This window comes from Sorex fumeus, unplaced genomic scaffold, assembly GCF_029834395.1.
Source record: "Sorex fumeus unplaced genomic scaffold, SorFum_2.1 ptg000003l, whole genome shotgun sequence".
Lineage (NCBI taxonomy): Eukaryota > Metazoa > Chordata > Mammalia > Eulipotyphla > Soricidae > Sorex > Sorex fumeus.
In genome coordinates this window covers 58,741,973-58,756,485 of record NW_026606060.1, presented here as the reverse complement: position 1 = coordinate 58,756,485, position 14,513 = coordinate 58,741,973, and the positions used below count along the sequence as shown (strand labels likewise).

The window sequence follows — 14,513 nt, the reverse complement described above, 5'->3', positions numbered from 1 at the left end:
GTAAGGCGAACGCCCTACTGCTGTGCTATGGCTCCAGCCAATTTACTTTTATTTAATTAAATTAATTTTAATTTTATTTAATTAACTTAAAATGAACTTAGATGTCTACATTTCATATGGTTGATCTTGGCTAGTGTCTGTTGGAGGAACACCAAAGTTCAGTAATGTTATAATAATATTGTAAGAATTATGAATGTATACTACACCTAAAATGTATGTGATCATAAAAGATTATCTTATTTGTGCATTTAATATATGCATAGAATATTTTATATGCTATGATTTGGTGTGTATACAGTACAGATTTGTGTGTAAATAATATTCTATGCAGGTAGATCAAATTGTTTCATAAGCATTAAAAATTTTAATTCACCATTTTTGATTATTTTTTTCTTACTTTTTGCAAACCTATTATTTTATTATGCTCACAAGGCTCTCATAAACCACTGAAAATAAATTGTAACTGTACACATCATTGTGAAACCATGACTTTTTTCAACATTGATTCAATTGATTTCCTTTTTAATATATTCTTTCATGTTTTAAACTTTAATATTGTAAATGCTTATTAAATCTGTCTCTAATAAAAATACATTTATATAAACATTCTCATTGAATGTAAATTATTTTACAATTTTATTTGTTGTGCAAATAAATATATTTGTATATTTTCTTTGCTTTTTGAGTCACACCCAGGGATGCACAGGGTTTACTCCTGGCTCTGCACTCAGGAATTGCCCCTGGTGATGCTCAGGGAACCATCTGGGATTCTGAGAATGAAACCTGGGTTGTCTGTGTGCAAGGCAAACGCCCTACCTGCTGTGCTATTGCTCCAACCTCTACAAATGAATATTTTTATGTCATAAGAACTATGCATATCGTTGTTTCAAAAATGTTGATAGAATTAATTTTTCATATAAGTTAACTACTCTTTTATATTGAATACTACTATTTCTGTGAACTTGGTTTTAGTTTCTCCACAATGTCTATTTTTAGTGCCACATACATTATGTGCTAATTTACTGTTTGATTTCCAAAATATTCATTTTTCTGGTCACTAGATATTGCCGTCATCCTAAATAGTAATATGTGTATTTGCTGATATCATAATAAGTGAATGAACATCACTTATTTAAAAATAGTTATAATTTTATTTTTTAAACAGCTGCAGAATGAACCATATGTTTCATGTATCAAATTGTATTGTGTATGTAACACTATTTAATTTAAAAAGAAAACAAAGTGATAAAATGGGTATAAAACTTCAAGTACTTCAAATTCAAAAAGGCAGCATTAGTGAGCATGACCCTATTTGGTGAATTGGTGAATAACTTAAGTCTTACAATTTTATAATATGAGTAATCGAAAGTTGAAAATAACCATTTTTTAATGCTGCAACACCTGTCACTTCACCTAGTATGTATTTCCGGCCACCAATTTCGCCAATTTCCCTTCTTCCACCGCCATGCCCAGTTTACCTTTATGGCAGGCACTGTTCTTCTGTATGTCTCTCCTTTTAACTTAATACAAATGCAATCATTAGAAAAATGCATAAACTTAGTCACTTTTCATTTATGGCATCTTTACCGATAGTACAGATCATTAAAATGCAACAATGAATTTTGTGAAATTTTCTTAGATTTCATAAAGATACAACAAAGTCTCCAGTGGAGACGTTACTGGGCCCGCTCGAGCAAATCGATGATCAACGGGAGGGCCTTTACCTTTACCTTTACCTAGATTTTTCTCTAAATTCAGTCTCCCAGTGAGCAGTTTAGAAGTGAATTTTCACAGGAATGATAGATTTCTACTTTTTGGATACAAAATGAGAAATCATTAAAAGAATTTCTAAAAAAAAATTGTAAATCTACAACTGTACCTCATGGTGTTTCACTAATAAAAAAAAAGAATTTCTTTAAATATAAACCAGACTGAAAGATTTAATAATCTTATTTTTTGATGTCACTGTGACTTTTAACTTGTGATTTAAAAGTCTGCTTTGGGGGTCAAGTGATAGTTAAGTGGGTCAGGCCCTTGCATATGGCTGAATCAGGTTCGATCTCTGTCATCACTTAAGGTCCCCCAATACCAGCCAGGAGTGACCCCTGAGCATAGAGCCTGGAATAAGCCCTAAGCATAGCCAGGGGTGACTACAAAACAACCCTTACCCCACTATACCCACTCCCATCTGCTATTTTTATAAAGCTAAATGATAGTACAGCAGTAATCAAGGCACTTGCCATGTGCCTGGCCCCTCCCAGGGCTCCCCCCACTCCACATCCCATATATTCCCCTGAGAACCCACAGGAATGATCCTGAAGCATGGGAATACGCACTGAACATTGCAGAGATGGCCCTAAATCCAAACAAACACAAAAACAAAAGTTACTTTTCTCTTTCTCCCATTTTTTTAGTGATATTTAAAATATAGTATCTTGGGTGGGCCCAAGTAATAGTTGGGTGGGTAGACAGGTTGCCTTCTACAGTTGACCCTGGTTTGATCCTGCATCACATACCGCCACTTGAGCACTGCAAAGAGTCATCCATGAGTGCTGAGTCAGAAATGAACCTGAGGACTGCCAATTGTACCCTCCTCGCTTTAAAAAAAAAAAAAATGATCTTGGAGCCACACTTCTTTGTATGAATCAGGCCCAGGTTTGATCACCTGCTCCCCATTTGGACCATGTGCCAACCAGTAATGATCCCAGAGCACAGAACCAGAGTACTACTGGGTGACACCCAAAATTCAAACAAATCAGTAGATAAATAACAGCATCTGCATTTCCGCCTAAATAAGTTAGACTTTACTTGTAATATTTCTAATAAAAATTCATGTAAAGAAAGAAAGCTAGGTATCATTAGATAATAAGTAACTGAATATCACATTGAGTAATTATTTCATATTTAATCAATGTATCATGATTGAATTGAGTATATTTTAATGCTTTATATTTCCCAAAGACATATTTTATGTGAAATTTCAAGCTTTTTATAAAAATAAAATTTAATTTAGGTAAGGTAAAGGTAAAGGCCCTCCCGTTGATCGTCGATTTGCTCGAGCGGGCCCAGTAACGTCTCCATTGGAGACTTTGTTGTTACTGTGTCTAATTTAGAAATTTCAAAAAAACTTGACAGTAGTTAGGAAAACTGACAATTTTTTTTGGTCACAATAAATCTGAAAAGGTCACTGTCACTGTCACTGTCTTCCCGTTGTTCATAATTAATAAAAACTGTAGAAATTCTTCAGAAAATAAGTAGTGTATCATAAATTGTCTATTATTAATAGACGATAAATTTTGAAATATTTGTCTTAGAATAAATGTGCCACATGAGAGGTTGAGGAAAAGTTATATAATACCAAAATTTAGCAATTGTGTCTAAATTTTTAGTATTTGTGCAGAGATGCAAGTAGTTCAACAACAAAGGATGGTCAAGTCTATTGTACCCTGACACCTAATATTACACGAACAATCTCTCAGAAGGGACAAAGGAAATAATAGATTAGAAACTCAGAGTCTCCTGTATTGTTGAGGTGTGTTGCTACCATTTTTTAAATAAAAGTATAAGGGTTTCCCGCTGAAAGGGAGGAACCTACCTGACCCCATTATGAGAAGGCCCCCGTGTTCTCAGCCCAGACCAGTCTACTTGGGAAGAACTGGTGGTGTCATATTCTTTTGTGAAACTGGGTTGTTTCCCTGTTGGCAAGTCATCTACGTTACTCTTAATGAGATCTAAGGTTTTAGTACTTCTTGTTGAGATGGAAGCAACTGAATAGTAAAGGATGGTCAAGTCTTTTGTACCAACCCTCCCTCCCATAGCTCTTTTTTCCAAGGTATTTGCCAATAGACAAAATAAATGACAGACTAGAAACTCAGAGTCCTCTGTACGGTGGAGGTGTGTCTTTAACTCTCTTTAAATTCAAATCTAAGGATTTCCTGTTAAAATTTCAAGTGACAGTACAATAAGGAATCTAGTTTTTTTTTTTTTTTTCACTTTTGCTTTGCATTCTGAGTCTTCACAGGTCAGTCTGTCCAGACCACGGATATTTCACCCCTTGAAAGTTCTTTTTTCACACCAGGTTTTATCTGTAGAGGACACTTCACATCCTGGCCAGCAGAAGGTATTTGTTGTTGCTTTTCTCTCTAGCAGTTCGTGAAATACTATGAAAACCAGAAATGAAACAACTGATATACAATTAATAAATGACCAAATCAAATAGAACATTAGTATCTCTGCTTGAAAACTCAAGGTGGGAAAAGGATAAAAATATAAAACATACCAGAATTTCTTCATGATTCAACTTCCTAATTTTAAAGAATCAGTCAATTGTATATTCACATACATGCCCGACTTTGTTAATCAATACAGTATAACTTATAACTCTATAAATATCATGACAATGAGCAGTTTGTTTCGGTATTTGTAAAGAGTTTGACTTCTGTATGTACTCTATTTTTAGCTATGCCTATAAAAATATCTTTCTAAAATGAATTTATCTGGTCATACATATCAAACAAAATATTTCATACAGTGATTTATATTAAACAAAGTTATTGTAGCTCTTAAAAACATTAGGATTACAAAGCTCCCATATGTTCCACCCTTCACAAATTATTAAAAACCAAAAGATCTTGAAAAATATTGAACAAGTATGATAAGCATACATGTATCACATCAACAAAAGCCTCTCTTATATTTTTAATCTCATACTTCTGTTATTATGAATAAGAAATCATAAATATTAATTCTGTGAATATAACAATAAAATCAACTATATATTATTATAATATAATGAAACCAGTCTGTTAAATATTTCACATGAATAATAATCTGCATATTTTTATTCTTACTTTTGCTGATATAAAATCAGGTGTGTCTTTAACTCACTTTAAATTCAAATATAAGATTTTCCTGTTGAAATTTCTAGTGACGCTTGTATAGGGAATCTAGCTTTTTGCACTCTTAATTCTCATTCTGAGCCTTCAAAGGTCAGTCTATCCAGACCACAGATAGGCTGTACTAAAGGATAGTGTGAAATCTTTAAACTTATTAAGCACAAAAGGTTGTAAATATAAAAGTATTTGTGGGGTCTTATCCAGGCCTTTATTCAGTGCGCTCACATGTCCAGCAAGTGGCTGCCGCCTAGGAACCTGAGGACAGGGCAGAGCTTCTCTCCAGCTAGGGGAGAGGTTCCAGGGAAAAGAGCAAATCTTGCCACTGCCTCCTCCAAGGAAAGAAAAAAAAGTACACAAGCATGGTGGGAGGTCCTGTAAAGATTAATCCACTTTCTTGAGAGACATCACGCCTTTATTTAGGCTGAGGAGGGTGGTGGGAGTATGCAACTGGTCATGTACACAGGATGATCAGAACAAACGTGTTTTCTGTAGATAGGGCCACAACTTCACAGCACATTTACCAGAAACATCCTGTCCCCAGGTAACATTGAACTGTGATATGCATTGTAGCAGGTTGCACATCAAAGCAGATCAAAGAGGCTTTTCTCCCGACAGTATGAATTAATATTGTGTATCAGTTACACTACTTTATCTGATATATTTCCATTGATAATTTAATTGACTGATTTGACAGCCAACATTATCTTTATGAAAATTTGAATAAACAACTTTTTCCCACAGATAATCTTTCATTGCTGAGGAGGCAAATATTGGCCACTGAACAATTGCCAGCTTCTTAGGCAGAATATTATTTAAAACCATTAAAAATGTTTTTCTCTTTTTGTATCCCCAGCAAGTAATATTGCATCAAATTAATATAATTAAACTTAAAATGTGTTCCTTCATGATGTTCATGTTTAAATCTTTAGGAAAGTGACAACTCAGTTTTTTTATTGTTAACCTGTAAAATAACTATTACTCAAGTCACCCCACCCACAGTGACTCTGTAAGGATCTTGATCACACCCTCTATTAACTGCTGCATGTAATCAGGAGAGTGCACAGTCCCTGCCACTAAGCAGCTCAGAGATGAGACGCCAAAGAGAAAACGACCCACAAATGAATTTGAAACCAGGAAGACAGTTAATGATAGGTAAGGGTACTAATAACTTCATTTCAGCAACATACTAATAGCAAATAAAGCTGGAAGTAAACCTTGAAAATGTTTCTCAGAACATTTAAAGGCCTAACAAGTATTCTCAGTGCAAAGGTAAAGGAATGAATAGACATTTGACTGTCTGGAATGCAACAACTGGGTGTGGAGGTGCAAGGAAGAAATGGGAATGAGGCTTATATACTTTTCATTGGTGGAATCAAAACTTGAAGAAGTTGGATTATGGTGTTCTAATATGAAATCTAAGGGCTCATTTTACTCATGCATTGTAATTTGAAGACTTGAATTAAAAAAAAATCTCTTGGAACATTGTATTTCTTGAAGATGCAGTGGTATTTTGTACAGTAAGATTACAATTTTCCCTAGTGCTTTGGTTAATGTAATGCCTGTGCTTCTGGTTTCTTATGAAAATAATTATATGATTAACAACATTTCTCCTTTTTGTGTGTTACCATTACTTCTCCTGCAGATTTCCCCTTACCTTTGGAACAGCTGACTGCTGAGGTCCTGGGAATTACCTGCTTGGTCTTGCTGTCTACCCTAGTGAAAACCATAATCCTTATTTCTTGTAAGAATGTGTTTAAGGGGTCTGGGGTAAGACTCAATGGGCAGAAGTCAGGAGTAGCTCCTGAGCATAATCATGTGTGCGCCAAAACAAAAATTAAAAAACACAGCTGAAAATTTCAAGGATGAAAATTTCAAGGAAAATGTTCAATTTAATAATGATCAATGCGTATATACATTTAAATATCATGAAAAATGACTTATTTTATATGTGAATTTAAACAGCCTGGTTATTCTAAATATAGTAAAAGATTAAACATAAAAATATACATTTATTAAATTAAAATTATCAGCACATAAATATTTTATTGCAATTTACATTAAAATTATAACAGAGCAACTGTAGAGACGTTATAATTATTAACTTATTTCATGAATAAAAGAAATGTAATAAAAGAATGAAACGTCTCATTGAGAAATACATATTCATTTTGAGATATTTTAAACAAAATATTTATGAAATATTATGAATAGTCATATTTTTACCATATGCTTATGAAATCGACTGCCAAGTCTTCAACATTATTATTTTATGGTTAAATAAATTTTATTGTAGGTCATTTTAACCTAAAACAACATAATTGATCTCAAATTAAAGAATCATCCTTATGAATATTATTCAAAATAATTTGGCAAGGGAACCAGGACCAACATCACCAGCTGCCTACTGCTGAAAAACTATGCTTCCAAAATCTCTTGATGTTGATTCCATATGTAGAACAAGGGAGCTGCCCTACGTGTGCCGATCATGGCAGAAGCCCTTTTTAAAAATAAATTTTTATAGAATTACTTTCCATTTTTCTAGATATTGAAATTGAAATACCAGTATTGAATAATGCATCACTAGTGATACGGACTCAAAAAGGTATATAATGCTCTTTGAAATTCTAGCAATACCACAATTTATGTTTTTTTTCCTTTTTTCCCAAGATTTTGTAATATTAAAGAGCATAAGGTACAGATCTCTCATTTCAATGCAAGTATATATAGACTAGTGTAAATTGACTATTTAGAATTTATAATAAGAATCTATACAGTACTATAGCGAATTTATATATATATATACTTTATAATAAAACATGTTTTCGGATACTAAAAGACCTTATAAGTAAATGTAAATAATTTTTTAACTTGTTAACCCAAATACAGAGAGAGATGTGATTTCATTTCTTTAAGTTTTTAAGATATTTTCCCATTCAAACTTAATTCTTTATATTGTTCTCCTTAATAAAATTCATTTTATCAGAACAGTCCATGCTGGAGTTACCTGCATAATTTCTCTTCCCTTACTTCAAAGTACTCTGTTCTGGATTGCCTAAAATGTGAAATTCAGAATCTGAATTTTCTTTACTCTTTTTGGTTTCTTGGGTTTGCTTTATTTCTCTTCTCTCTGCTTCTCTCTTCCCTTCTTTCTATTCGTCTCTCTCTGTCCACATTCCTCTTAGAATTAGTACCCTCGCTCAATAATACTATTTTCACTTTGCACACAGTTTTATTGCATACTATTTTAAACTTTAACAATACAAAAATTTGGTAAAAATTATAAAAATAAGTTATTCTTTATATGTTTTTTCATACCAATTACTTTTATGGACTTTTATTTTCTAATTTTTTAATTTTGTTTCCCCTTAAATTCATTAACATTTCGACTTAATCCATACCAATTTTGGCTCAAACATCTTATAGCTAAAAATGATGGTAAATAAGTTATTCAAGCTTAAAAATTGTTTATTTGTGACTAATGTAGATACATAGAGTGGGAATTTTTTGTACGGTATTTGCCTTATATTGACACGTATATTAAGGGATGAGAAACTGACCCTTACTGGGATTGTTTGCATGTGACTTGTACATTGTATGTATCACATCCTGACAGTGCAGAGCTTATAGTAAACATGCATGTTTTTACCTATGCACATGTAGCAGATCTATTTGTTGTTCATAATTCAACTTTTCTATTGATAGCTCAAGATAACTCTCTGGTGTCTCATTGTGCCCATTGTCCTCCTGAGGGATTTACATATTACAACAATTGCTATTATACAAAGCATGAAAAAATGACATGGAATGAGAGTGTGATGGCCTGTGCTTCTCACCAGTCTAACCTGCTTTATATAGAGAGTGAAGAAGAAATGGTAAGAGTTTAACGTTTCGACTATATTACAAAAAACAGTTCAGTTAATACTTACTCATTTTTGCATATTTTATTGTATATTTTGTACACTGCACAGATCCACTTTTAATATTTCAGTCATGCAATTTTCTTTCATGTTATAATGCACATTTAATTTATCATCCTTACTTTTTTTCTGGAAAGATATGTTTTCACAAATGCTTTTAATAATTTCTTCCATTTAAGCTAAAGATTATAATATTCACTCACATTACTGCTATTTATAGGTATTTAACTGGATTTAATTAATTTCAAATGAATCAATCGTTATAGTGTGCTCTTCAGTGCAATAAGAAATTGACACATTTTTCATTCTGCTAGGGACATAAGAAAACTCCAAGTTTCAAAGAAGGCAGTTCTATCAGTCTCTCTGTTATCATTGAAAAGTCATATGAGAATCTTGGATAGTGAAAGCAAAGTATGAACAGTATGTTCAAAATTATAAAACAACTTCTAAACATTATAGCAAGATAAATTTTATAAAATGAATAAAAATTTTTAAAAAACACCAAGTCAGTAGAACATAGAATTCTTTTCCCACCCTATGTCAGATTTTCTTCCTCCCCCACTTTCTTCTCAGACAACCATAGTTCTCTTGTCATTGACCACTTTTTTGTCTTTTATTTTGCTTTTTCTGCGATCAATTTTTCCCTAATTAGGACATAGGCAGAATCTTCTATTTGTCTGTTTCCTTCAGACAATTTTTGTAGCATAATTTTATGGAGCTCATTTCATTTTGTTTGCAAATATCAAAGTTCCAATTTTATAAATAGTTACACTGCATACGATTGGATTAGTGTACCATATCTACTTTATCTGGTCATTTTGAGGACACTTAAGTTGCTCATTCTTAGTTATTTTAAATAATGTGTATCAAAAAACTTGGGCGACTTTAACCTCTGTGTTAACGTTTTCATGTTCTTTACGCTGATATGCAAATGTGAGATTACTGAGTTCGCAGTATTTCTTTCCTTAGGTGTTTGAGGTTAGTCCATACTGTTTTCCAAGTTGGTTGTTTCAGGATCCGTTCTCATTACATTCCCTTCGTAAGCGCTGTATTTTCCCTACATCCTCTCAACACTTGTTACTACTATAGATGTCGGTCATTCTCACAGGTGTGAGCTCTCGCTGTACAATTTAATTAGCGGTTTCTCAAAAATGACATTTTTATTCAATACCATGCAGTTTTAATTATTGTCAATCTGAAGTATAGGTTAAATCAGGATGCAAAGTGCTTTCATATTGTTTCTATCTTAGAATTTCCATAACTATATAAGATTTTTTATTATTCTATATAAGCACTAGCCTCGTTTTGTCCTATCTCCTTCAAAATGTAATTGTTGGTGCTGAAGTGCAGGTACAGCAGGTAAGATGCTTGATTTACACTGCTCATGATTTAACTGGGCTCAGTTCCCAACACCACATATGATCTTCCTGGGCTTAAATGAAGACAAAGTTCTGGGCATAAAGACAAAAATGTTCACATTTTTGAAATTATTAATGAAATTGCATTAAATCTGCATGTTGCTTTCAGTAAACTGGTAGTGTTTGAAATATAAATTTTCACTATCCATACACAAAAATATCTTTTCATAGTTTTTGTTTGTGCAGGAAGTCTTGAGCATTTCAATTGTGCTGACTCTGTGCTCAAGATCTTGGCACATCTTGGGGAACCATAGGTCCGGCTGAGATTTAAGTGGGGCCTGATATATGCAATTCAAGCATCTTAACCACTGTACAATCTCTGGTGGAGATTGTACACTGGTGGATACATGGCTGCTGGAACACTGTATGATTTAAATCCAATAATGAACAGCTTTGTAAGGGTCTACCTCACCTCACAGTGATACAATAAAAATTTTTAAAAAAGAGCTGGGGGGATGGCTGTCCTGAGTCACCTTTTATGTAGTTTGGTGTTGGGAAGCAGTAAGTCTTGGTCTTCTCTTGGGTTATCTATAATAGTGTTTTTCCATAACTGTTGTTTCATAACTCTGGAGAAAACTTTTTGCCTTTTTCTTTCAGAGTCCTTTAATGTTTACATTAGAGTTTTAGTTAATAATGTTATTAGCAGGGACTAACAGAAAGAAATAAGTTTATGGCAGCTTAAACAGATTCTTGGACTCTTTCAGTAAAGAGGAATTTTTCTTTGCTTTATCTTGCTAAGAATGAGAGCAGTTGTTGGCTTAGAGATAGAACAGGGGTTAAGGAATGGTCTTATGACCTTGAGGAAACTAACCCTAGTTTGGCCCCTGGTACCATATATGTCCCTCTAGTACTTCCAGGAGTGATCCCTGAGCACAACTCGGTGTAGCCCCCAAACAAATAATTTTGGACATGCAGTTATTATTTATTCCATCACTGCCAATCTCTTAAGAAATCTTCTGTTAGTTTCCTTATAAAATCAAACTCTGTGTAAAACTGTAACAGTTACAATTAATTGGTGTCAAGGTCTGGGAAATGAATGTCAAAGTAGCTGGAAATATAATATCTAGTGTGTTATTTCTATCAACATGAATAAATTATGTGCACCTTATTTTTCCTTTTAAATAAGAAACAGAAGAAGACCACTAATTTTTGATATCTAGGAATTTAAATCAAAAGCAAAATAGCAGTAAAATTTTAGCCAGTATCACTGTATCACAGTCATCCCTTTTATCTTCTAATTACACGAGCAGGTGCCAGTAACAACTCTATTCCTCCCATCCCTGAGCCTCTTCTTACTCATCTTTTCCCAAGATTGGAGGCTCTTTAAGGGTCAGGGGAATGAGATTTATTGTCGTTACTGTATTTGTATTTGGCATACCGAATAAGCCACAGGGAGCTTGCCAGGCACTGCCCGTGTGGACAAGATACTCTTGGTAGCTTGCTGGGATCTCGGAGAGGCATAAATGGGTAGGAAGTGTCTTATATTGTGTTGCGGGGACACAAACTCAGCCCAGAGCATGGCAGTGGTTGGGCAGTGAAGGTTGGATGCCGGGGCTGGGTCCCTTGGGTTGGGGAGGGCAATACGAAAAAGCATTAATCTCTATTTTTGTCAAATTAAAAATCTAGCGATGACTTTTCATTTTTAAATTATCATTTGAAAAAATAGCTATTTGCATCTTTAAAATCATAAAATTTCTCATAATGAACATTATATATATTTTCAAATAGAAATTTCTGGTCTCCATATTACCTCCGATTTGGGTTGGAATATTTCGTGACAGCAGACATCATGCATGGATGTCAGTAAATGGTTCAACTTCCGAACTAATGTAAGTTTTTTGTTTGTTTTATCTATTTTAACTGTATAGAGAAAATATGAGATTTTATAATAATCTTAATTAACTTGTTAAGTTTTATAGTCTCTGGGTCTTGCCCATTGATGGAATTACATGGCACTGGGAGATGGAGAATCTGGGTGGAGGATGCTTAGTGCCGATCCAAGCAGGCTTGTAGATCTGAGCCCCGGGACCCACATGCCTTTGTTCCTCTGTAGGTACCTTCATGCGTGTGGAGAGTGGTCTCAGCATGGTGGTGGCTGGTTCTGGAGGTCTTCGGCTGCGGAGCTCTGCCCAGGTCCCAGAAGAGAATAGCGCAGAGTCTCCTGCCCCCACACCTGGCTATTTTCGCTGGGGCCCCTTGGAGGGGGGTGGGTTGAGTTGAGTTTCCCTCCCCGCCCTGAACAGAGCTCTGGCAGCCGAAGACCTCCAGAACCAGCCACCACCATGCTGAGACCACTCTCCACACGCATGAAGGTACTGGAAGAGGAACAAAGGCATGCGGGTCCCGGGGCTGAGATCTCCAAGCGTGCCAGGATCAGGGCTGAGCATCCTCTACCCAGATCCTCCATCTCCCAGTAGGCAGGGGTCACACCCACCATCTGACCCCCAGCACCGTGCAATCCCATCAACGACCAAGACCCGGAGACCATAAAATCCTGCTCCTGGAAGCGTGCATCCGCATTTGCAGCCATGCGACATCTTATTATCTCATTCTTACTTTTCACAACCTGGCAGACTACCGAATGTAACCTGCCCACACAGCAGAGTCTGGCAAACTTCCCGTAGCGTACTCAATATGCCAAAGACCAGTAACAATGATGGGTCTCATTCGCCTAACCCTGAAAGAGCTGTGAATATGGAACTTTTTAAAATCTCAGGGCTAGGACGAAGGAAACGTTACTGGGGCCTGCTCAAGGCAATCGATGAACAACAGGAAATTCATGATTGTGAACTTGTTAAATTTCAGCATGAAGAAAACATTTTTAATGAATTTTATGTGAAATATTAAAGTACAGAATGGTTAGTTTACCGGGGTTCAAAATATTTGAAAATTTTCTTTCTCACTTTTAATATATTTCTTCTTTATAAAAAATGTTACTCTTTAATGAGTCTCCTGCTAAAAAATGGCAACATAATTGTGCATTTTTCCCATTACAAGATTTAAAAAAATCACTTTGAGAACAGAGCTCTGTCATATTAATCTCCTATTGTTTGTCAGCAAATTTTTTATATAAATATTAAAGTATGGAGTGGTTAGTTTTCTGACCCCAAATTATTTGAAAATTGTCTTTTCCACCTTCAATACATTAGCTTATTCCTTTACACAGAAAATATTACTGATTAGTGAGTTGCCTGACCAAAAGCGCTAACATATTTATGCATTTTTTTCCATTGCAGGATTGAAGAAAATTCAGTTGGAGAATATAACTGTGTTATGTTATACTTATCTAGTCTCCATTCGTTTATTTGCAATTATTCAAATCTATATTATTGCAAGCATAAACTTCAGAATTAGTACAGGTTCTATTGAATAAATTGATAATCATAGAGGATAACTCATTTTGCATGTAATAATGACCTTACAAAATAAAATAAAATTGAGATGTACAAAAACAAAGTTTTCGTAATTACTGTAAAGTTTCTATATGTATCTTTCCTACTTCAGGAAAATTATTTATATATTTCATCCCAACTATGAGGTTTGTTGAATTTTTGTAAAACTTATCATTAAAGTAATTCCCTATTTTCTTCAATAGAAAAATATTCCCATTTCCCATTTTTCTATTAGAGTCTATAAAGAGTGGTGGCAATTTTTATTGTTTTTGTTTAGATTAGAATAACAAATATTTTCTATTTCATGTTTGTAAAATAATGTTAAAATAATTCTGCATTTCTAAAATTAATCTACAGTGAGTGGATGTACTATTTTTGTTTTTAAAATCGGTTTGTATCTATATTTATAGTGAGATGTTTTCTTAACGCATTATCATAAAGAGATTAGAATAAGTTTTTGTTCATAACTATATACTAAGATTTTATCATGGCTACATAAGAAAGCATTCACGTATTGTATTACAAGATGGTAATTGTATGATAGAACACACACACATACACACACAAACACACATGTATATCTTTATCATTGATATATCAACATATAGACATATATATTTCTATATCTATATCACATATATGTCTACATCATGGAAGGGTGCTTATATATATGTGTATATATGTATATATAATATATATACATATATATATATAGTCAGGGACTGAACTATTCCAGCCATGCTCAGGCACAGTGCTCAGGGCTTCATCTGGGGAACATATGAGGTGCTATAGGACAAGCAGGATCCAACCGCAAGGAAGAGAGCGCTTATCAACTATATTTTGTTTGTTTTGGGGTCACATTGGGCAGTGCTAAGGACTTCTGTTCCTATT

The 14,513-nt window shown here is 34.2% G+C and overlaps 1 protein-coding gene and 1 non-coding gene across 2 annotated transcripts; one reads left to right on the top strand and one right to left on the bottom strand.

The window, feature by feature from the left end:
• Positions 1-5,983: 5,983 nt before the first annotated feature.
• On the top strand, positions 5,984-13,584 carry LOC130024266 (NKG2-C type II integral membrane protein-like). The gene is made up of 6 exons (XM_056114956.1): positions 5,984-6,047; positions 6,538-6,636; positions 7,438-7,497; positions 8,598-8,767; positions 11,959-12,059; positions 13,467-13,584. The coding sequence occupies exons 1-6, from the start codon at positions 5,984-5,986 to the stop codon at positions 13,582-13,584; spliced, it is 612 nt and encodes a 203-aa protein (XP_055970931.1).
• LOC130029359 (U11 spliceosomal RNA) lies at positions 7,267-7,398 on the bottom strand. The gene has a single exon (XR_008793318.1). It is a non-coding gene; the product is annotated as a U11 spliceosomal RNA (small nuclear RNA).
• Positions 13,585-14,513: the final 929 nt, after the last annotated feature.

Bases quoted from the DNA above. Each gene is read 5' to 3' on its own strand.
- LOC130024266 (XM_056114956.1), top strand. From the start codon at position 5,984: ATGAGACGCCAAAGAGAAAACGACCCACAAATGAATTTGAAACCAGGA. The intron at 6,637-7,437 runs GTAAGAATGTGT...CCATTTTTCTAG, and splicing joins AACCATAATCCTTATTTCTT to ATATTGAAATTGAAATACCA. The intron at 7,498-8,597 runs GTATATAATGCT...TTCTATTGATAG, and splicing joins AGTGATACGGACTCAAAAAG to CTCAAGATAACTCTCTGGTG.